This window comes from Sturnira hondurensis, unplaced genomic scaffold, assembly GCF_014824575.4.
Source record: "Sturnira hondurensis isolate 20B ecotype Veracruz unplaced genomic scaffold, ASM1482457v3 Scaffold0009719, whole genome shotgun sequence".
In the NCBI taxonomy this organism is placed as follows: domain Eukaryota; kingdom Metazoa; phylum Chordata; class Mammalia; order Chiroptera; family Phyllostomidae; genus Sturnira; species Sturnira hondurensis.
In genome coordinates this window covers 2,744,334-2,767,828 of record NW_028082350.1, presented here as the reverse complement: position 1 = coordinate 2,767,828, position 23,495 = coordinate 2,744,334, and the positions used below count along the sequence as shown (strand labels likewise).

Sequence of the window (23,495 nt, the reverse complement as noted above, 5' to 3'; positions counted from 1 at the left end):
CTGTTTGCCACAGCAGCTGTACCATTTTACATTCCCATGACAGTGCACAAGGATTTCAGGTTCTTGTCGTTCTCGTCAACACTTGTTTTCTATTTGATAGCAGTTATCCTTATTAGGTATAAGGTAGAATCCCATAGTCTTTGATTTACATCCCTAATGGTTCGTAATGTTGAGCATTTTCTAGTGTGTTTATTGGTCATTTGTGTATGTTCTTTGAAGAAATGTCTATTCAAGTGCTTTACCTATTTTTTAATTGGGTTGTGTGTTATTTCCATTGTTGAATTTTAGAAATTCTCTCTAAAGGGTGGGGAAAAAGTAGGTTTACAGTTGTGAGTATGCAAGACAGTTTATTCTTGTATTGCTATTTCTTACTTACTGTATGATTTTTCATACAAATAACTGTAAACCTACTTTTGTCCCATCCTGAATATTCTGAGGATAGTGTCCCCTATTTTTTTTTGCAGGTTTGTGAGGGAGATATTTTGGGAGGAAGAAAATATGATTTATAGGTCCTGCTCTGACCAACTGTGATTGTCATTAGATGAACTATAATTAAATTTGTATGTGTTACTCTGAACTGTTATTAATAATGTATAAAATTCTACTCCTGGAGGAAACTAGCTTTTATTTTTATTTTTTTAATATACTTTATTGATTATGCCATTACAGTTGTCCCATTTCCCCCCTTCATTCCCCTCCACCCTGCACACCCCTCCCCCACCATTCCCACCCTTTAGTTTATGTCCACGTGTCACAAGTTCTTTAGATTCTATATTTCCCATACTATTCTTCCTCTCCCCCTGTCTTATATTCTACCTACTATCTATGCAACTTATTCTCTGTACCTTCTCCCCCCTTCTCTTCCTCCCACTCCCCTGTTGCTAACCTTCCACATGATCTCCATTTCTTTTTTTTTTTAAGATTTTAATTTTCAGAGAGAGGAAAAGGAAGGGAGAATGAGAGGGAGTGAAATATCAGTGTGTGGTTGCCTCTCACATGGCCTCCACTGGAGACCTGGCCCGCAACCCAGGCATGTGCACTGACTGGGAATCGAACTGGTGGCACTTTGGTTCACAACCTGCGCTCAATCCACTGAGCTACACCAGCCAGGGTGATCTCCATTTCTGTGGTTCCAATCATGATATAGCTGTCCTCTTAGTTTGCTTTTGTTTTAGGTGTGGTTGTTAATAACTGTGAGTTTGCTGTTCTTATACTATTCGTATTTTTTATCTTCTTTTTCTTAGATAAGTCCCTTTAACATTTCATATAATAAGGGCTTGGTGATTATGAACTCCTTGAATTTGACCTTATCTGAGAAGCACTTTATCTGCCCTTCCATTCTAAATGAAAGCTTTCCTGGGTAGGGAAATCTTGTATGTAGGTCTTTGGATTTCATGACTTGGAATATTTCTTTGCAGCCCCTTCTTGCCTGTAAGGTCTCTTTTGAGAAATCAGCTGACAGTCTGATGGGAACTCCTTTGTAGGTGACTATCCCCTTATCTCTTGCTGCTTCTAGGATTCTCTCCTTCATTTTCATCTTGGCTAATGTAATTATGATGTGCCTTGGTGTGTTCCTTCTTGGGTCCAACTTCTTTGGGACTCTCTGAGCTTCCTGGATTTCCTGGAAGTTTATTTCCTTTGCCGGATTGGGGAAGTTCTCCTTTATTATTTGTTCAAATAAGTTTTCAGTTTGTTGCTGTTCATCTTCCCCTTCTGGTACCCCTATAATTCGGATGTTGGAACTTTTAAAGATGTCCTGGAGGTTCCTAAGCCTCTCCTCATTTTTTTTTGAATTCTTGTTTCTTCATTCTTTTCTGGTTGGATGTTTCATTCTTCCTTCTGGTCCACTCCATTGATTTGAGTCTCAGTTTTTTTTCCCTCACTATTGGTTTCCTGTGCATTTCCTTTCATTTCAGTTAGTTTAGCCTTCATTTGTTCCTCTAATTTGTGACTAAAATCAACCAGTTCTTGTGAGCATCCTGATCACCAGTGTTTTGAATTGTGCATCTGAGAGGTTCGCTGTTTCTTGGTCACTTAGAATTATAGGGTCTGGGGCTTTGAGGTCTTCTTGAGCCATATTTTGGATTGTTCATGCCTGTTACATCTGAGGAGCAGAGCCCTAGGTGTTCACCAGGGCCAGGTGACCCAGTTGTTGGGTTGTGATGCTGTATGTGGGGGCGGGGCCAAAGGAAAGCAATAGCAGGCACCCTTTGCTGCCTCCCGCTGCCACCGCAGGCTGCTGGATTTGTCGCACTGCTTGGGAATGGGCTGCTCAATTCGTCCCACTGCTCGGGAATGTGCGACTGAGGTCGGCCACTGCTGGGTTTGTTACTGGGGGCTGCGGGGTCCGTCTCACTGCTCACTCCCGCCGTCTGGAGCACTCACTGGGTCCGCCTGATGCTACCCCAGATGCCTGGGCGCCTGGGGTCAGGGGATCTTTCCTGCCCAACCCTGCTCCGCTGCTGGCCACGCCCCTGCTACCTATCTGGTAGACCAGTTTGTTGTTGTTGGACTTCTGTATAGTTCAATTTTCTGTTCTTTGGCTGTGTCTTTGTTCTCCAAACCTTTGTTGTATTCAAACTTAGTTGTGGGAGAAGGCACAGTGTTGCCACTTACGCCTCCATCTTGGTGAAAAGTCCAGTTGTTACATAGGCCTTTAATGTCATATGTAAGAAATCACTGCCAAATCCAGTGTTATGAAGATTGTTTTCCTGTGTTTTAAGAGTTTTATAGTTTTAGGTCTTACATTTAGGTTCTTGGAATGTTTTCAGTTAATTTCTATATGTGGTATTAGGTAAGGTTCCAGCCTCACTCTTTTGCATATGGATATCCAGTTAACCTGCCACCCTTTCTTAAGAAGACTGTCCTTCCCAATTGAATGGTCTTGGCACCTTGGCAAAAATCATTTGGCCAAATATGTGAGGGTTTATTACTCAGCCCTCTATCCTATTCTGTATATCTACATACCTGTCTTTATGACAGTACTACACTGTTTTGATTATTGTAGCTTTGTTTCCATTTTTTTTCTTTTTATTTAATTTATTGAGGTGATGCTAGTTAACAAAATTATACAGGTTTTAGGTGCACAATTCTACAACACAGCATGTTGTCACTTTTGAAATCAAGAAATATGCATCCTCCAGTTTCATTCTTTTTTCAAGATTGTTTTGGCTATTCAGAGTCCCTTGAAATTTTTCTAAAATTTGTTATGTATTTATTTTTAGAGATAGTGGACGGAAGGGAAAGAGAGAGGGAGAGAAACATTGATGTGTGGTTGCCTCTTGCACACCCCCATGCTGGGGACCTGGCCTGCAACCCAGGCATGTGCTCTAGACTGGGGATTGATCCAGTGACCTTCCACTGAGACACAGCAGCCACAGCAGTGTCCCATGAGATTTAATGTGAATTTCAGGATGGGTTTTTCTATTTCTGCAGAAAACTGCATTGGGACTTTCATAGGGATTGCCCTGAATCTGTCGATCATTTTGGACACCCTTGACGTCCTAACAATATTAAGCCTTTTGATCCATGAACGTAGAATGTTTCCATTTACTTGTGTCCTTTAAAAATTTATTTCAGCAATGTTTTCTAGTTTTTTAAAAAATATTTTATTTACCCATTTCTAGAAAGAGGGGAAGGGAAGGGAGAAAGAGAGGGAGAGAAACATCAGTTGTCTCTCACATGCCCCCAACTGGGGACCTGACCTACAACCCAGGCATGTGCCTCGACTGGGAATTGAACTGGCAACCCTTCTGTTTTTACAGGCCAGCATTCACACCCACTGAGCCACACCAGCCAGGGCTGTTTCGCAGCTTTTATTGTACAAGTCTCTCACCTCCTTAAGTTAAATCTTAAGTTTTTTCACTTTGTGGTGCTATTATAAATGGAATTGTTTTTGAAATTTTCATTTCACATTGTTCATTATTCATATGGAGAAATGCAACTAATTTTTGTGTGTCAACTTTATATCATGCTACTTTACTGAATTTATTTACTTGTCCTTAATAGCTATTTTGTGGGATCTTTAGGACTTTCTACATATAAGAGAACATCTGCAAACAGATAGTCTTGCTTCTTCCTTTCTAATTTGGGTACTATTTATTTATTTATCCATTCATTCATTTGTTTATTTATTTTTACCTAATTGCTCTCACTAGAACTCCCAGTACTATATTGAATAGAAATGGTGAGAGTAGATATTCTTGCTTTTTTCATGATCTTAGAGGAAAAGCTTTCAGTCTTTCACCATTGAGTCTGATGTTTGCTCTGGGTTTTCATATATGGCTTATTAGTATTTCATTGCTTTATATTGCCAAATAATATTCCATTGTATGATATCTTGTGTATATTGTATTCATCAAACTGGGTTTTTTCACCTTCTGACTATGATGAATAATGTTACCATGAACATTCATATACAAGTTTTTGTGTAGGCATGTTTTTACTTCTCTTGGGTGTGTACCTAGAATTGGAATTGCTGGGTTATGTGGTAACCGTGTGTTATGGAACCGTGTGTTATGTGGTAACCGTGTGTTATGTGTTATGGAATTTTTTATGGAACTAGCAAATTGTTTTTTCAAACTAGCTACATTGTTTTATGTCTCCACCAACAATGTAGAGTGGTTCCAGTGTCCTCATCCTTGCCAGTACTTATAATTGTCTGTCTTTTTAGTATAACATCTTACTGTGTGAGATGGTATCTCATTGTGGTTTTGTTACACCTTGTTTTTATTTTTACTTTAGAAAAATGTCTTTAATAACTATAATTTTGTAAATTGTGAGTACATTATCTTCATGAAAAATTTCCTACCTCTAAAAAAGGAACATTAGCCTTTTATGCAAATTTTGTCTGTTTCTGCACACACCACTTAACGATAAAGAATAGAGTCAACCTTCTCTGTAATCTCAAATTTCTAAATGCCTGAATGAAATTTTTTACTTTCCCAAGTGCATGGATTAGATTAATGTACATATAGCCACAGAGACTCATTAAATACCTTCTTTTCAAAGTTGAAAGTTTCTCAAAACTATTATACTACAAATTAAATTTAGGCAGTGTAAAAATATTAATACAACTCTTTCCAGTGAACATTAAAGATTTTAATCTATTAACTCTGTATTTTCCATATCTACCTAACTCTCTAACCTCTTTTCATATTGATAATAGGAAAGGAAGTGAATGCATACTTAGAGGAATATAACCTTTATAATGTTTTTGTTTTTAAAAAGGGAGGGAAAATATTTGAAGTGTACGTTAGAAAATATTAATATTTCTTTAAGTGGCAGGTACACATATAGCTGTTATAACAGCCTGTGTACTTTTCTGTATTTCAAAATATTACCCCCAATAAAATATAAATGGCCAGTAACAATGAAAGTATACTCAGTCTCACTCATAATTTTAAATGTGCATATTAAGACATGATTAACTGTTTCCCCCTTTATTTTATTTTAAAAGATTCAGATTTTGGAGGTAATATAGGAAAAGATGGAGGAGATGGGCTCTCCCTTATATTACTAATACAACTTTTTAGAGCAGCAGTTTAGTGGTAGCAATTATAATTTTTAAGTCACATGCCCTTTCATTCAACAATTCCACTTATAGGAAATAATCCTTTCATCTCAACTGATTCATAAAAATGTATAAGGATACTCATTCCAACATGTGGTAGCAAAAAAACTGGAAGCAACTCAAATACTTCTCATTGGGGGAATTTAGAAAAAAGTCAAAGTAAATTAATTTGAAAAGGCAGGTAAACTCTGGTGTGGCTCGGTGGATCGGGTGTCATCCTGCAAGATCACTAGTTTGATTCTTGTCTGGGTTGCAAGCCAGGTCCCTGGTTGGGGGTGTGCAAGAAGCAGCTATTCGACATTTCTCTCCCTCTCTTCCTCCCCCCATGCTTCTCTTTAAAAATAAATAAATAAAATCTTTTTTAAAAAGGAAAGAAAAGGCAAGATATAACCGTATGTATTTAGAGTGTTCATGTTTTCCTTTAGACACTTCTGTGTTCATGTGGTGTGTGTGTGTGTGAAGCCTTCAAGGAGTAAGACCTGGGAACTTAGAACTTTACTCCTCTGTACTATTTCACTTTATTTCTCTCAGTAGGTATTATTTTTATGAATTTCTTTAAAACTTAGTTAATTTAAATATATTCCATTTTTAAAAGAACGGGTGACATACTTTTCCCCCCAGTTAGTTGCCTTTATTTTGTGACAAATTTCTGTGGCCTTACTTCTAGTATAATTTAAGTAGAAGTAGTGAAAGCAGACCTGTTTAGATGATTTTATGTTATATTCTCTATGAATTGATTTTGGGGTTTTTTGGATAAATCCCATTTAGTCATAGTGCTTTATTGTGTTGCTGGATTTGGTTTACTAAAATTTTGTTAAGGACTTTTGTGTATATGTGCACATGGGACGTTAGTCTATAGTTTTCTTTTTCTTTTTTTAAGATTTTAATTTATTTTTAGAGATAAGGGAAGGGAGAGAGAAAGAGAAGGAGAGAAACATCAATGTGCGGTTGCCTCTCATGCATCCCCCTCATGCAAGCCCACCCTCCATCCACTGAGCTGTACCAGACAGGTCCTATAGCCCTGTGGATTTTTTTTTTCTTGTGATGTCTTTGTCTTCATAATTCATTTCCTATGTCTGCTGTAAAAAGTCATCACAAACTTGGTGGCTTATTCTTTCACATTTCTGGAGGCCAGGCATCCAAAATCAGTTTCACTGGGCAGAAGCTGTGTTGGCAGAGGCACTAGGGGAGAATCCGTTTTGTTGCCTTTTCCAGCTTCTAGAGATGCATTTTTGGCTTATAGTCCCTTTCTCCATCTTCAAAATCAACACTGTACCATCTTCAAATTACATTATCTTCTGCCTTCTACTCTTTTGAAAGTCAAGATTCTCCTGGGTTTTCAGCCTCTTTCCCTCTCATTCTCCTGCTCAGGAGGCTTGTTTAGTCATTCTCAAGTTTTCACATTACAGACCAGTGATTCAATCCATTCCTCCTACCGTCCCCCATACCTCAGGGTCAGAAAAATCCAGTAAATCTTGATGGTCCTTCCTTTCCCTCATCATTCACAACCAGTTGGTCACTGCTATTGGTTCTACCCCAAAAAGATAAGTCATATTTCTTTTTTTCCTCAGGCATAACCTTTGTTATCTCTAACCTGTAATATCAGAAAGCCTTATAACTGGTCTCTGAATCTCCTTGTAGTGAATCATCAGTGTCATTAGAGGTACCTCAGAAGCTTCTTTTCATTGCCAATAATTGTTGAATGAATTTTCAGTCCTTATATAATTATTAGTAAATATTCACTTGAACACTTGTAATATGCCTGATATCTTGTTAAACACTAAGGGGAATAATGGCCGAGTAGAAGCAGACTAAGCCCTGCTTTCCTGAGGTTTCCAGTCTATGAATACTTTCACAAGAAGGTCTCCTATTCACCCTGCCTCCTCTGTTCAGTCTTAGATCTCACCATTTTTTTTCATCCCACAAGATTCCTTGTTCTGTAGTCATACTACATTATTTACTGTTACAGATTCATCAGTGTGTCTTAAAGTGTGGTCTATAGACGTGCATCACAACCTCTGGCCTTGGAGGTGAGAAACTGAATTTTTAATATGTACCCCAAGTAGTTCTTGTTGCTTACATTCCATGTGCTTTCACAGTAGCACACCGTGCTTCGTGCAGTTCTCTCTACCAGGAATGTCCTGTTTACCTCCGTCTTCTCCCTGCACCCCAAATTTCCTATTTTGCTTTCCTGTTAATTTTTCAGGACCCTGCACAAAAGTCACCTGTTTTCTTTAGCTTTTCTTGACCATTCTTCTCTATACCTACTGCCTTATCACTAAGGATACTTTTGGCCTCAAATTACAGAAACCCAACTCTTAGGCTGATTTAAATAGGAAAATAATATATTATCCTACATAACAGAACACCCAGAGGTAGGACATGTATCAGGATTGATATGGGAGTTTGCAGTGTCCTAAAGACTTAGATTCTTTCCTTCTTTTCACTGTGTTCTCCATAGTGAAGGTTCATTCTCAGGCTGATAGCACGCAGTTGCACAATCCCCAGGATCATAGTCAGTCATGGCAATGTTAGCAAGCAGTGGACTTCTCATATCTCACAGGTCAGAATTTGATACCATGTTCATTCCAAAGTTAGTCCCTGCCAAGGGTTGGCTTAGACTAATCATCTGAAGTAGAACAGATGCTGTGAGAGTTAACCACAATGACCATTATATTCCCCAATCCAAAACGTGTCTATTATTCTCCATCTCTAGAGCTATCACCTTGTCCTCATGACTTTATATTGTAGTGGAAGATATAATAACACTAAAGAAGATAAAATGGGGTGTTAAAATAGAGTAACACAAAAGTGGGTAACTGGTGGCAGGGAACCTCTTCTGGAGTGGTCAGGAAATGAGTCTCAAGAAGAGGTGACATTAAAGCTTGAGACCTGAGTGATGAGGGTAAGCCAGTCATGAACAGAAAGAGTGAAAGTCCTCAATGCAGAAGAAAGAGCAGATGAAAAACCCTGAAGTGGGAATACCTTTGCGTTTATTGTGCTTCCATGAAATGAAAGCTCTAGGAATACAGGTACCCTGCCTACCTGTTCACTTCTGTATTCCTAAGGTTCTGTGTGTCACAGCAGAGAGATGGAAAGAATGTGTAGGGTATAGTAAGTGCCCAGTAAATATTTGTGGAATAAGTGAATCTACCCACAACGAAATAGATTGTTCCCTCTCATGAGGGCCTCTAGTACTATATTCTCAAGTTATATTTGGGTACTTCCACATTGTGTGGTTTCTGCACACATCCCTCCTCCTGCAACTCGTTGAGAACAAGAGCCATGCAGGATCCATCTTTGTTTTCTCATCATTGACATGGTACCTAATCTCATAGTGAGCCCTCCTGTGAATATATAGCTGAACCCTCAGCCTAAGTGTTGAAATGAACTTCTTGTGATAATGTATTTAAGTATGTTTTTCAGTGTCTTTATCTACCTGGGAATCCACAGCAACCTAAAACTCCTAGAAAAAAGTTCTTGGGGAATATCAGTGCTGTATTAAAAAAAAAGTTTGCCATTGTCTTATATGGTTTAAGCTCTTATATTGTATACTTGTGTTATATACTTAGGTTGAGTGCTAATCGGAACAGTTGTATTTATAACCATGTTTTTTATGTGGAGCTTAACTTTTTACTTGCCATTGAAACCAAATTATTTTCCTTTGAAATTCTGTAATAGATACTATACATATAATAATAACCATCAGCTCTTCTAAAAAATAACCTAAGACGTGGAAGCATTTTAAAATATGAAAAAACAAACAACCACAATAGCAAATTAAAAGCTAGATAGGGTCCTGTCACCTAGAAGTAACTGTTGTTAACATTTAAACATGGATGTCCTTCTGGACACAGCATGTGGTTCCCAAATTATACTGAATATGGTTCATAACACAAACTGTCTGTTGAAATTGCATAGGTGATCCCAACACAGTTATGCTTATGAACTACATACCTTGTCTACAACAGACACCATTATTGTTTTGGCATCTATTAATAAAACTAAAAATATTTGTAAATGAAATAATAAGGTTTATTTAATAAAAATATAAAGACCATTAGCTACTTGTTCCTTTCAAAATGAGTATGGCTGTTGTTACTGTGTCCCATCCCTTTAACGAGAGAAGCACATCCTTTTATATTCAGTTTCTATTGATTATAGAAAGGTTTTTGTAAATAGAAAAAAAAGAAGTGCTCATTGATGGCATGGGACTGGTAAGTAAAACAAAGCAGCTATTGAGGGGAGTTATGCAGTTCAAGGTTAAGATTTTGTCACACTAGCTATGTGACCTTGGGTATATTTAAATTCTCTGAGCCTAGGTTTACTTACCTTAAGTTGAAGTTAGTAACTCCTGCCTTGTGTGGTCATCATTAGGCCATAAAATGAAATAAGTCACATGACATTTTTGTGCACATACACAATGTGGAAAATAGTCTATAATTCGGTAGCTTGCTTTTTTTCACTTTTATCTGTCACAAGGTTTCCATATTGATTAGTCTGTACCCACATTATGTTAATGGTTATCTAATGCAAATTTCTGGCTAGTTTTTAATAGAGATCACCCTTGAGCAATGTCTGACAGAGTTATTTTCTAATATGGGTATTTCTTAGTACAATACAGTTTCCTATTTGTTGTACTCACAATGCTGGTGCCTTTGATCCAACTACAGGTGTTAATGGTTTGAGGATGCTGGGGATTCTCCATGATGCAGTTCTCTTCCTGATTGAGCAGCTCTCAGGTGCCAAGCACTGTAGGAATTACAAATTTCGTTTTCACAAGCCAGAGGAGGCCAATGAACCACCCTTGAACCCTCATGGTACAGCCAGGGCTGAAGTCCACCTGAGGCAAGTTCTGTTCTTTTCTATGAACAGTTTTGGGTCCTGATTTATTATCAAATGATATAATTATTTTTCCATAAAACCTTTGAGATTTCCAGTGTTAGTGCTGTCCTTATTGCTTCTATTAAAGCATTTCCCTAAATATATTTAATCCTTTGGCTCCAGGAAGTCAGCATTTGACATGTTTAATTTCCTGGCTTCTAAACATCGGCAGCCTCCTGAATACAACCCCAATGATGAGGAAGAGGAGGAGGTACAACTGAAGTCAGCTCGGTAAGTCTTCAGTGGAGAGGGGTCATTTGAAATTCTCTTCATTCCCTCTACTCAGCTCTTCAGGGCACTGTGTAGATTTCTTTCCTTGGATCAGAATGTCCTGGGCAACATTTAAGAAGAACTGACAGAAAATCAAATTGCATGGGAGTCTGACAACCGAGGAGTTAAAGACACATTCATCCAGACCAGTAGGAGGGGCGGAGTTGGGCAGCTGGGGCAGAGAGGGCTTGCCCCAAAGCAGGGGCTGGTGGACCCAGCAAGGTAGCAGATTATGGAGCAGGCCGTGGCACACAAGGCCGTTGGCAGACCAGGTGTATTCACTCTCAGATAAACCAGGAGAAACTGGGTAGCAGGACAGACCACACAACCCAGGGCCCCAACACAGGGAAACAAAGCCTCAAACCACTGATTGAAAATACCTGGTGGGGGGGGAGGTTTAGGTGCTGGGAGAAACTCCCAGCCTCACAGGAGAGTTCATTGGAGAGACCCACAGGGTCCTAGAACATACACAAACCCACCCACACAGGCATCAGCACCAGAAGATCCCAAGTTGCTTGTGGGAACTGGGGGAAGTGACTGAAATCCGGCAGAGAGTGGAGCAAGCGCCATGGTTCCCTCTCAAACCCCTTTCCCACATACAGGGTCACAGCACGGCAATGTGGGTTACCCTGCCCTGGTGAACACCTAAGGCTCCGTCCCTCACTATGTAATAGGCATATCGAGACCAAAAAAAATGGCCCAAACGAAAGAACAGATCAAAGCTCCAGAAAAAATACAACTAAGCAACAAAGAGGTAGCCAACCTATCAGATGCACAGTTCAAAACACTGGTAATCAGGATGCTCACAGAATTGGTTGAATTTGGTCACAAATTAGATGAAAAAATAAAGGCTATTCTAAATGAAATAAAGGAAAATACACAGGGAACCAATAGTGATGGAAAGGAAACTAAGACTCAAATCAATGGAGTGGACCAGAAGGAAGAAAAAAATGACCAAACAGAAAAGAATGAAGAAACAAGAATTCAAAACAATGAGCAGAGGCTTAGGAACCTCCAGAACATCTTTAAACGTTCCAACATCTGAATTATAGGGATACCAGAAGGAGAAGAGGAAGAGCAACAAGTGGAAAAGTCATTTGAACAAATAATAAAGGAGAAGTTCCCCAATCTGGCAAAGGAAATAGATGTCCAGGAAGCTCAAAGTCCCAAAGAAGTTGGACCCAAGAGGAATACACCCAGGAACATCATAATTACATTAGTCAAGATAAAAATGAAGGAGAGAATCCTAGAAGCAGCAACAGATAAGGGGACAATTACAAAGCAGTTCCTATAAGACCAACAGCTGATTTCTCAAAACAGACCTTACAGGCAAGAAGGGGCTGCAAAGAAGTATTCCAAGTCATGAAAGACAAGGACCTACAGCCAAGATTGCTCTATCCAGCAAAGCTTTCATTTAGAATGGAAGGGCAGATAAAGTTCTTCTCAGATAAGGTCAAGTTAAAGGAGTTCATCATCCCCAAGCCCTTATTATGTGAAATGTTAAAGAGATTTATCGAAAAAGAAATTAAATATGTACAGTAAAATGACAGCAAACTCACAATTATTAACAACCACACCTAAAACAAAAACAACAAACTAAGCAAACAAGTAGAACAGGAACAGAACCACAGAAATGGAGATCAAATGGAGGGTTATCAACAGGGGAGTGGGAGGAAGAGAAGGGGGGAGAAGGTACAGAGAATAAGTAGCATAGATGGTAGGTAGAAAATAGACAGGGGGAGGGTAAGAAGGTAAGTATGGGAAAAGTAGAAGCCAAAGAACTTACCTGTATGACACTTGGACTTGAACTAAAGTGGGGGAATGTGGGTGGTAGGAGATGTGCAGGGTGGAGGGGAGTGAAGGGGGAAATGGGACAACTGCAATAGCATAATCAATAAAATATATTACAAAAACTTTTTAAAAATGAGAATAAACAAACATCGTAGACTAAAAATATAGAAGAAGAAAACGAGTAAGTTATAGAGGAGAAATGAAACTAACTGTAAGATGTATATGTTCTTTGACCATAGTATACTCTGTCGGCTCTGTCTGTACCTCTAGTCATCATGGTCAGAATGCACTATGTGTATTAAAATGGGCCCGATTTTATAAAGTACTTGTTATGCTTGGCATTGAACACGAATATTGTAGCCATATTCTCTAGGAACCTTTGATCTAAGACTCACAATTGATTATTTCCTGAATAGAATTAATAATGTGCTTGTCTCTTTAGGAGGGCAACTAGTATGGATCTGCCTATGCCCATGCGTTTCCGGCACTTAAAAAAGACTTCTAAGGAGGCAGTTGGTGTCTACAGGTATGGCTAAAATTCTAGAGAGAATTACAGAAAACTACTAAAGTTTTCCCAAACCTGGAGTGACCTCCCTAATTCAATAAGTTAGATTTTATAGGTATTATTAATTGAAGTTCTGGGATCCTCAGTTCTTGCATTGAACAACAAATTTAAAACAAGTCAGCATTACAATGTTGCTACTTCTAGTAGGACAGAATGGAGAAATTTTTAATCCTTGTCCATTCATTAGAACAATTAATGTGTTCAGATCAGGTGGGTCCAGATTCTTGTTGCTGTTTTTCAAGTGTCTATCCTTGCGGGACTGACAGACCAGGGAATTTCATTCATTTATTCATGTAGTCACACAGTTAACCTTATTGCAAAACTTGTGTCTGATCTCTTGTCCATCTTTATGTCTTAGGTCTCCCATCCATGGCCGGGGTCTTTTTTGTAAGAGAAACATTGATGCAGGCGAGATGGTGATTGAGTATGCTGGCAATGTCATCCGTTCCATCCAGACTGACAAGAGAGAGAAGTATTATGACAGCAAAGTGAGTCTCACCCTTTCACTCTCCCAGTTCTTTTGTTTTGTTATAAAAAGTGGCCATCAATTCTAAATATCCCTAGATCAAAAAAGAGTGTATTTTATTGATTCAAAGACATGTTTGTTTGTTTTTTCAACTTTTTAACACCTGAAATTTGTGGTGGGCCCCGTAAAAGTTCATAATCCGCTCTATGGATTAGTACATAAAATGCACTTTAAAGATTTGTCCGAGTAGATCCCAGAATTAAAAGCACATAGCAACACATTTTTTAGGTTTCTCTTTCCCGAAGGCATTAAGAAACCAGTAGTCTATTCTTGTAATCTAGAAATTCATCATGGAAGCATCTTGAGAGATGGGAGAAATCTGGAATTTTTTTTTAAAGATTTTATTTGGTTTTTTGTTTGTTTTAGAGAGGAGAAGGGAAGGAGAAAGAAAGGGAGAGAAACATCAATGTGTGGTTTGCCTCCCATGTGCCCCCTACTGGGGACCTGGCCTGCAACCCAGGCATATGCCCTAGACCGGGAATCGAACCATCAGCCCCTTGGTTCCCAGGCTGGTGCTAAATCCACTGAGCCACACCAGCCAGGGTAGAAATCTGGACATTTTACTAGAGGAAATTTTGTTCATCAGCAGCTATAAGTCACATCAGGAAAAGGTTGGAAAATGTTCTCAAATCTGAGCTGAAATAAATAACAGGTTCTTCTCCATTCTCCTACACATATAGGGCATAGGTTGCTACATGTTTCGAATTGATGACTCAGAGGTAGTGGATGCCACCATGCATGGAAATGCTGCACGTTTCATCAATCACTCATGTGAGCCTAACTGCTACTCTCGTGTCATCAATATTGATGGACAGAAGCACATTGTCATCTTTGCCATGCGCAAGATCTACCGAGGGGAAGAACTCACTTACGACTATAAGTTCCCCATCGAGGATGCCAGCAACAAGCTACCCTGTAACTGTGGCGCCAAGAAATGCCGGAAGTTCCTAAACTAAAGCTGCTCTTCTCCCCCAGTGTTGGAGTACTAAGACTCAGGGCCATCCAGAGCCATGCTGAAGGTCTTTGCCAGCAGCTAGGAGTTCAGGATTGAGTGGTCAGTTGAGGGGCCTCCATGATGGCTGAGCTCCCTTATGTCTCATATTTACATTATATGTGTGATTATAGTCCTGGAGAGAGAGAGGTCTCAAAGAAAAGATCTGTGATCCACTTTTCACTGGGGCCTTCTGATTATATGCTGTTAAAAAGTAGGAAACGGGGCCCCTAGTAGACTTGCCTGGAAGGAGCTATGGGTTATTTATGTTGGGAGATTTGGCCTGAGCATCTCCTCAGAGGAAAGTTGCCATCCTCTCCTTAGTCTTTTCCCAAGCACTGTAAGCAAGGAGTCAGGCAAAGCCCCAAATACAGGGTTGGTTGGATACCCGATGGTTTGCCAGCCAGGCCCAGCCTGTGGCCATCTGTTGAACAGACAGAGGTCTGGTTGTTTTCCCATACTATCTTCCTAACTTGAGAGTTTACTTCTACTTGGAAAACAGGATTCTTAGCATCTTTGATATCAAAAAGCTGTCTTGGGGTTGTGCCAATTAATTACCAAACATTGAGCCTGTGGGCTTTAAGTGGGAGTATTATCCCATGAGCCTTATTTCAGCCAATTACCTTTCTTGCTAATAGGAGCAGCTTCCCTCTCATTCCTTCTCTTCACTCTACTTCTTTGTTTTCCCTGTTATTCATCCCACTGCTTTCCCATCCTGGGTGGTAGGAGACAGTGACTCCCGGCTCAAGGACACTGCCTATTGGGCATATCATGTACCTATGGAAACGTTCCCTGAGCCTGTGAGCACCCCTAGTGGGGAAATGGACAGGAGCCATTGGCCAGAACCAGACGGAATCAGGAGTTTTCGTAAAGCTCCACTGAGAGTTTTAATGAAATATATGTAGCATGATATTTTAGAAGAAGAAAAGATCATTTAAATAATTGAATCATGCCACAACCAGAGTATCACAACCAGGATGATTTCTGGGCACCATTCTGAGGACAAGGTGACTTTATTTTCCTGTTGTTAAGACATAAGAAGACTTAATTTTTAAATGGTCAATTTCCAGTTGAAGGCACAACACTAATCAGATTTCCACGCCCAAAACTTGGGGAGTAGATCACCTAGTATTGAGGGAACTCTGCCACCTATGCAAAATCCATGGATAAAGTAAATTAAATGACACTACTGCCCTGATTACTCCTTAGGGTGTGGTCAAAACATTGTCAAATATTTCTTCTCTCCCTACCCCCAAGACAGTGTCCTGAACCTGTTAAATTAAGTCATTGGATTTTACTCTGTTCTGTTTACAGTTTACTATTTAAGGTTTTATAAATGTAAATATATTTTGTATATTTTTCTATAAGAAGCACTTCATAGGGAGAAGCACTTATGACAAGGCTATTTTTAAACCATGGTATTATCCTAATTTAAAAGAAGATTGGTTTTAAATAATTTTTTATTTTCATAGGATGAAGTCAAAGAAAATACTCAGCTGTATACACAAAGTCTGGTTTTTCCTGCTCAACTTCCCCACGGAAGGTGTACTTTTTGTTGTTTAATGTCTAGTTTCTTTGTGCCCTGTTGACATAAAAGTTTCCTAGGTTTGCTCTTTGACAATAAATAGAAAAGGAAGGTCACCCAACTCCATTGGGTTGCTCCTCTTCTTTCCCACACTCTCTCCTTTCTGTCATTAGCTCAGAGTGGTGAGAGGTGGTAATCTATTTTTGCCTCATCTGTCCTACTTCAGAGTTAGCAACCAAGTTGAATGACAGCCTGACATTTCCATTACCATCTGCCTCATAGATCACCTTGTTCCCTTTCCTCTACCCACCAAGTCCTCATTAGCTGCAAAGAATCCACAGATCCTCCGGTGCCCCGTTTTGGGGCAGCCTGTCGAGACCGAAGCACAGTTTGACCACTCACAATAAAAAGAGGTTTCTCTCTGCCTTTGTCAGCCACAAGGTTTCAGAGCAGTGTAGTCCAGTGGAGGCAAGATAGCCTTTTCTCCACACAAGAAGTCCGTTTCTATGGAAGTCTGCCAAAGCAGTATGACCCAGCCCAGCACTCTGCTCCAGGGCTCATGGTTCTGCTGTGCTTTCCATCCTGGGTTCCCTGTTCTTCCATGACCTTAAGAACTTCGGTGGCTTTACTGGAACATTGTCACTGTTTTACTGGCATGCAGGGAGCACAGCACTGTGGCCAGGATGGCAGAGACTTACTTGTTCATGGAGAAGTGCCAGCAGGGGACTGGGGAAAAGCACTCTGCCCAGACCTCACCTCCCTTCCTCCTTTTGCCCATGGACGAGACATGGTGGCTCTAGGGGTTCCACTATTGTCTGGTTTCCTTTATTGCACTGTGTGAGATTTTTTTTTTTTTGTAAATCCTTTTATTCATTTTTCCACCCAAGAAAAAACCTTAAGCTGCATTTGTTACTGAAATGATTAATGCACTGATGGATCATGAATTCACCTTGAGAAAGACCCAAAGGCCAGTCTAGGGGTAGGGGAAACTCAGCTAAACTGACCTAGTTACTGCCCTGCTAGGCCATGCTGTACTGTGAGCCCCCTCCTCATCCTCTTTTCTACCAGTCCCAAACCCTGAGGCCAGGGGAGGAGCCTATGTCTTTCCTTCTGCCAGCTGCAGATGTTTGCCTTGCCTTTCCACTCCCTAATTGTAACCACAGAAATGAGAAATTCCTCATTACAGCTCAGCCTTGAGTTTATTGCCAAAATTCAGCATACCTGCCAACAACTTGGGAAATGAGCTAAGGTTTCCCTATAAGAAGGAAACAAGGTAGAACAGACTGAGGAACTGTGGTGGGTCATTCCTAAGAATACCCCAAAGGGGCACTCCAAATCCCTAAGGAGTAGTAACAGGCTGCAAACCTGGTCAGTTCTCAGTAAGAGAGCCAGCTCCCTTACAGCTTTGCTGCTAGACCTGTTACGGCTGCATTTCCTGGTGGCCAGTGACAACCGTGTAACCAGAATAGCTGCATGGCGCTGACCCTTTGGCCAGAACTTGGTCCCTTGGTTCCTGCTATGTTACTGTGCACCACCCCCAGCCCAACCCCTCCTGGTTTTAGACCAATAACAAGAATTAAAGGGGAAACCCTGGCAGCTATATATGTTTTTAGCCAGACTCCTTTGCCAGGATCCAGTCCACCACCCTGCTTGCCTCTGTCAAATCCCCGGCCAATGCAGTGAGCACCATGCAGCTCCCTTGATTTAAAAAAAAAAAAAAAAAAAAAAAAAGACAAAAAAATAAGCTTTCAATGAATGTATCTTTCTAAAGGACTGATGTTCAATCAAATATCTGAAAATACTAAAGGTCAAAAACCTTGTCAGATAACTTTTTGATTTGGGACTTTTAAATAGGTTTTTGTTGTTGTTGTTGTTTTGTTTGTTTTTTAAGAAAAAGCGGGTCATTGCAAAGGGCTGGGTGTAATTTTATTTCATTTCCTTCATTTAAAGCAATACAAGGTTATTGAGCAGATGGTTTTGTGCCGAATCATGAATACCAGTCAAGTCTCACGCTCTGAAAACTTGCAACTTTTTGTTTTGGTTTTCAAATAAATATAAATATATATATAGGAACTAATATAGTAATGCACCATGTAACGAAGCCTAGTTCAGTCCATGGCTTTTAATTCTTTAACACTATAGATAAGGATTGTGTTACAGTTGCTAGTAGTGGCAGGAAAATGTCAGTCTGACACTTCTCTGATCTTCTGAAATGGAGAAACCCAAACCATAAAGGGATGGTGGACATAGCCCATTCCTAGGGTCAGAAAGAAGTGCAGAAGTGGTGTCACCTGGATCTTTTTTCTGCCAGTGAATGTTGCCAGGCGGTATCTGTACTCCTTGTTCTTTATTTTTGGTTATGAATGTTGGGGTTACCACCTGCATTTAGGGGAAGATTGTGTTATGTGCTTTCCTGGTATCTTGTTCCAAGGTACTCTAGTTCTGTCTTTCAAACAAGAAAATAGATTTGTGGTGTTTCTTTCATTGAACTTTTAACAGTCTCTTTAGTAAATACAGGTAGTTGAATAATTGTTTCAAAAGCTCAACAGATAACAAGCTTCTTTTTTAGAGATAGGACATTTCTTGACAACTTTATCATGTATAACAGATCTTTTGTTGTTTTTTCCCCCTGTGTTCTTCCAAGTTTCTGGTTAGAGAAAAAAGAGGAAAAAAAAGGAAAAAAATGTGTCTAAAATCCATCAGTGTTAATAACTCCCTGTGGCAGGGATGAAGGAAAATAACTTTAATAGTTCAAAAATAATAATGCTGAAAGCTCTCTACGAAAGACTGAATGTAAAAGTAAAAAGTGTACATAGTTGTAAAAAAAAGGAGTTTTTAAACATGTTTATTTTCTATGCACTTTTTTTTATTTAAGTGATAGTTTAATTAATAAACATGTCAAGTTTATTGCTGCATGTGGTGGAGGTTTCTTTTGGTATTGCTGGGGTGGAGACACGGAGGAGGGGTGTGACCTGTAACCTGATTATAGAGGACCTTCCACAGTCCTTTATTTTAAGTTGAAATAATTAACTCATTCTTCATTGCCTTCCACACTGGCTCTCCTAACCGAATTTTCTTTCCTTATCAATGATGTATATTCAGGACCTGATTAATTCTGGATATGAAGATGGGCTCAAGAAGACAAAGGAATAGTTCCTTTACTGCCTACATACTTCCCTCCTAGAAGCAGTTGTTTCTAGGGCTTTTCTCCCAATCTGTGAATGTAATAAAAGCATTTAAGGGAGAACCTGGACAGCACCCTCTCTTTACTCCACCTTAAGGCTGAAATTGGATTTATTTACTGTTTCTCCTAGGACTGGGGTACTGGTGGGGAGGCCGTTGAGAAAAACCTGTAAATGTTCTGCCAGGCCAGGGTCATTAACCTCTGGCCAAAGGAGGCTGAGTTTACACTACAGCCAACAGAGTGGAAGACACTCCTCTTCATGGGGGGTGGTCCTCAACCTCTCTAGATCAATTGGTTGTGAAGCTCGATCACCACCCACCACTTCTTCCTCCCTCTCTTATCCTGAGTCACCTTTTTGGATCTTTGTAGTTGAGCATCATGGGGACTGTAAATGATCAGGCAGTATTACAGGCCATCTTCAACCCTGACACCCCATTTGGAGACATTGTTGGGTTGGACATGGGAGGGGAAGCTGAGAAAGAAGTAGAAGGTGAGTGTTTGACCTTGGAGTATAGCTCTCCACATTGGCTGGTGTGCAGACCTCCCTGGGGTGGGGGTGGGGGGGCAGAAGGAATGGTCTTTATCTTTTGCGCTGGTGGGGGGGGGGGTCTTTCAAAGTCCCTGGTATGTTCCATGCCCCTTGGGCAATGATTGAGATTGGAATAAAAGATTGGCTGTACCTCAGTGTACTGATGAGGGTTTGGCAAGAGTCACTTTGCTGAGAGGGTTTGTTTCAATCCTTTGTCCCCACACCTCTGAATTTACCTTACCACTTAATTCTCTCTGTGATCTAAGTTTAACTATTGACATGTAGGAGGGCGACATTGCACTCCCATGTTTGTTAAAACAGAATATGTCATCCCATGATGGAAGAGGGCAGGGCATGGCTCCAGTGAACCTAAGCAAGCTTTCATTGTTACTTACTATTACAAGCCAAGCACTGAGTCAGTCCTTCCACAATGAGTGCACTTTGTGTTGAAGGTAATATAGTAAAACAAAATGGAGACAGGCTAAGGATCCAGAAAGACCTGGGTTCAAATCCAAGCTATGCAGCTTACAGACTGTGTGACCTTGAGCAAGCATTTTAGCTACAGTGTACTTTATTCTCTTGATAATGGGGAGCCAACCAAGGCCCCCTTCCCAGATCTCTTTGTGACTTAGGCAGTACCAGCTCTCAGCCTTAGTGACCTCAGGTCCCCTGCCCCCAAATACTGTATCTGACTCCTGTGGCCCATACCTCAGCCCAGTAAGTTCTGACTCAGGTTTCTAAAGCCTGAGGTGGCTTTTGCTTCTTGCTCCCAACTGCACATTCTCCTGGCTCCCTCCTTGGCACAGATGGAGTTTTCCCTCAAGCTCAGTTGGAGCAGTCCAAGGCCCTGGAGCTGCAGGGAGTGGTAGCAGCTGAGTCTGGTGATCTCAACACAGCACTGGAGAGGTTTGGCCAAGCCATCAACCTGCTGCCTGAGAGGGCATCAGCCTACAACAATCGAGCCCAGGCCCGGCGACTCCAGGGAGATGTGACAGGTGAGGCTAGATGCTCTGGACCCTCCAGGGCAGAAGAGGCCCTGGAGTACACAGACCAGAGATGAAGTGGTGGACCTGGGGAATGGGGTGGGGAGTCATTAAACCCTTCTTGAATCTGCATTCTTACCTATAAGATATGGGCCCTGCTAATTTCTTGGGGCTATTAAGAAAGTCAGAATAGACTGCATTCCATTTATTTATTTAACATTTAATGGGAATCTACTATTGTGGCAATGGGCCAGGTGCTGAGGACACAAAAGATACAGCAATTAAGGGACTTTACATGTCATCTGTCATAACTAATTTAATCCTCACAACAACCCTGAAAAGTACATACTACCGTTGATCTCCATTTTATAGATGAAGAAACAAGCATGGAGGTTAGGTAGCTTGCTGCTCCTACAGCTGAGAAGTGGCAGAGCTGGGATTCAAACCAGGTTGCAATGCTCCAGAGTTAATATTGCCTCTCACATCCTAGGGGGTAGGACAGACGCATAATTATGATACCACCACAACAGGTTAGAAGGGATCTGCTCCTGAAGGATGAGTAGGAGTTAGCTGGATGGAGGAGAAATTGGGAAAGGAGTCTATAGAGGTCCAGAAGGCATGAAAGAAAGGTACAGGGGATATCCGGTCTCCAGGCTGACTGGAACAGGGAGAGGAGGAAGTATGTGCTAGGGCCTAGAGGTAAACAGGAATCACAAAAGGGTCATTTGTTTTTTAAAGATTTTATTTATTTTTAGAGGGAAAGGGAGGGAGAAAGAGAGGGAAAGGTACATCAATGTGTGATTGCCTCCTGTGTGCCCTCCACTGGGGACCTGGCCTGCAACCCAGGCATGTACTCTGACTGGGAATTGAACCAAAGGCCCCTTGGTTCACAGGCTGGCGCTCAATCCAAGCCACACCAGCCAGGGCTCACTAAAGGGTTTTAGCTGGGCAGTGACTGGATCAAACCTGCATTGTGGTAACTAGCCGAAGTTGGGACCATGGGACAAAGGGAGCCAGCCATGCTGGGAACCAGAGAGCAGATCTATCAGTGGCGTAAACCACAGAAGACTAGTAGGGAACTTCTAGACTATTAAGACTTGGTGATGGAGGTACCCTTGGGACCAGTAATGCCAAGCTGGAGAGTCTGGACTCCATTGTAGGAACAGTGGAGAACCTCAAGGGCTCCTTTTCCAGGCTTGTATGCCACCTGGCTCTGCCTCTGTCAAGGCAGGGCTGTAAAGGTTGCTGGAGACAGCCTTCAGACCAAAACCCCAGACAGGATCAGAGGCAGTTCTCCAGGAGGAGACTTTCAATTCCTCTAGACCAGTTGCTCTGAGAGAAACCAAGAAATGTCATCAGAGAGCTTCTCAAAAGGTCCAGGTGCAGTGGGGGACATAGCCCTTGTGGAGTTCCAGGGATCAAAACAAATAGAAATGGAAGGTCAGCCTTGCTTGAGAGCTCCCCAAGCACCCAGATGAAATGCGGCTCAATGGACCCTACAGTAGACACCAGAAGGCTCCTGGAGATTGAGTTCAGATGCCTAATCCCAAGGGCTTCATGAGAACAATAGTAAAAATGGAGCAGGTCAGCTCTGGCTCTAAGACCAAAGAAAGTTGAATACAAAATAATGAAGATTATAGAAATAAAGAATGAGGAGAAGCAGTAAGTGGAGAAAACAGGTGAGGGAAACTTAAAAATCACACAGTGGGCCCTGGCTGGTGTGCCTGAGTTGAGTGCCAGCCTCCCTGGGAACCAAAAGGTTACCAGTTTGATTCCCAGTCAGGGCACACTCTTGGGAGGGGGGACTGGGTTGCAGGCTCGGTCCCCAGTTTGGGGCGTGCAAGTGGCAACCGATTCCATGTATCTCTCACACATTGATGTTTCTCTACCTCTCAAAAAAAATCACAATGGAAGAGGAGAGAAAAGCCTTCAAAAGGAAAAGAAATGGACTGTACTGTATTTGTAAGAAACAGTTGTTGGTAAGTATGATTATTTTGGACTCTTGCATTCAGAGTTAGTCACCTGGCACATGGAAGATGGTTAATTACATATCAATATATGTGGAATAAATTGCCAGCTACATGACAGCAACGGGCCCCATTCATGAACATAGGGATCATTTAAAATACTTCCAGCAACTTTCAAGTTTTGGTGTGAAACTTAAGTCCCAGCTCTGCCCCTAAGTGGCTGTACAGGCAGGCATGTCTTCTCCAACTCTTCCAGTCTTCATCTGTGCAAGGGGAATAGCAATAACGAACTACCTCTAGGTTAACAGGCAGGCGGACTGTAAAGGGCCGAGCCCCAGGCTCCAATTCTGAGATTCTACGCTCGTCCAGCAGGAGCCCTGGAGGACCTGGAGCGCGCTGTGACGCTGAGCGGCGGGCAGGGCCTCGCAGCCCGCCAGAGCTTTGTGCAGCTCGGGATACTGGCTCGGCTGCAGAACCGGAACGATGATGCCCGCAGGGACTTCCAGAGAGCAGCGCAGCTAGGCAGCCCCTTCGCGCTGCGCCAGCTGGTATTGCTCAACCCATATGCAGCGCTGTGCAATCGCATGCTGGCCGACGTGATGGGGCAGCTGCGCAACCCCCACGGACACCCCCACGACGGACAATGAGCCAGCCAACCGGCAAGGGAGGGGAGGGCCCTGCACCAATAAAACTGCTGACTTGCATGAA

At 41.3% G+C, this 23,495-nt stretch overlaps 2 protein-coding genes across 7 annotated transcripts in view; both read left to right on the top strand.

The window, feature by feature from the left end:
• The window catches only part of KMT2A (lysine methyltransferase 2A), a 106,704-nt gene extending 90,256 nt beyond the window's left edge, over positions 1 to 16,448 (top strand). For 5 of the 6 annotated variants that reach the window (XM_037057456.1, XM_037057455.1, XM_037057459.1 and 2 more), the window contains 5 exons: positions 10,246 to 10,420; positions 10,580 to 10,687; positions 12,960 to 13,043; positions 13,441 to 13,570; positions 14,289 to 16,448. In XM_037057456.1, the coding sequence (XP_036913351.1) occupies positions 10,246 to 10,420; positions 10,580 to 10,687; positions 12,960 to 13,043; positions 13,441 to 13,570; positions 14,289 to 14,564 (773 nt within the window). In that variant the 3' untranslated portion in view covers positions 14,565 to 16,448. Of the gene's footprint in view, positions 1 to 7,541; positions 7,603 to 10,245; positions 10,421 to 10,579; positions 10,688 to 12,959; positions 13,044 to 13,440; positions 13,571 to 14,288 lie in introns of those variants that run through there. The other variant, XM_037057457.1, reaches the window with a different exon arrangement.
• Positions 16,449 to 19,569: 3,121 nt separating this feature from the next.
• TTC36 (tetratricopeptide repeat domain 36) lies at positions 19,570 to 23,491 on the top strand. Its single transcript, XM_037057469.1, has 3 exons — positions 19,570 to 19,798; positions 20,644 to 20,832; positions 23,160 to 23,491. The coding sequence occupies exons 1-3, from the start codon at positions 19,687 to 19,689 to the stop codon at positions 23,432 to 23,434; spliced, it is 576 nt and encodes a 191-aa protein (XP_036913364.1). The 5' UTR covers positions 19,570 to 19,686; the 3' UTR covers positions 23,435 to 23,491.
• Positions 23,492 to 23,495: the final 4 nt, after the last annotated feature.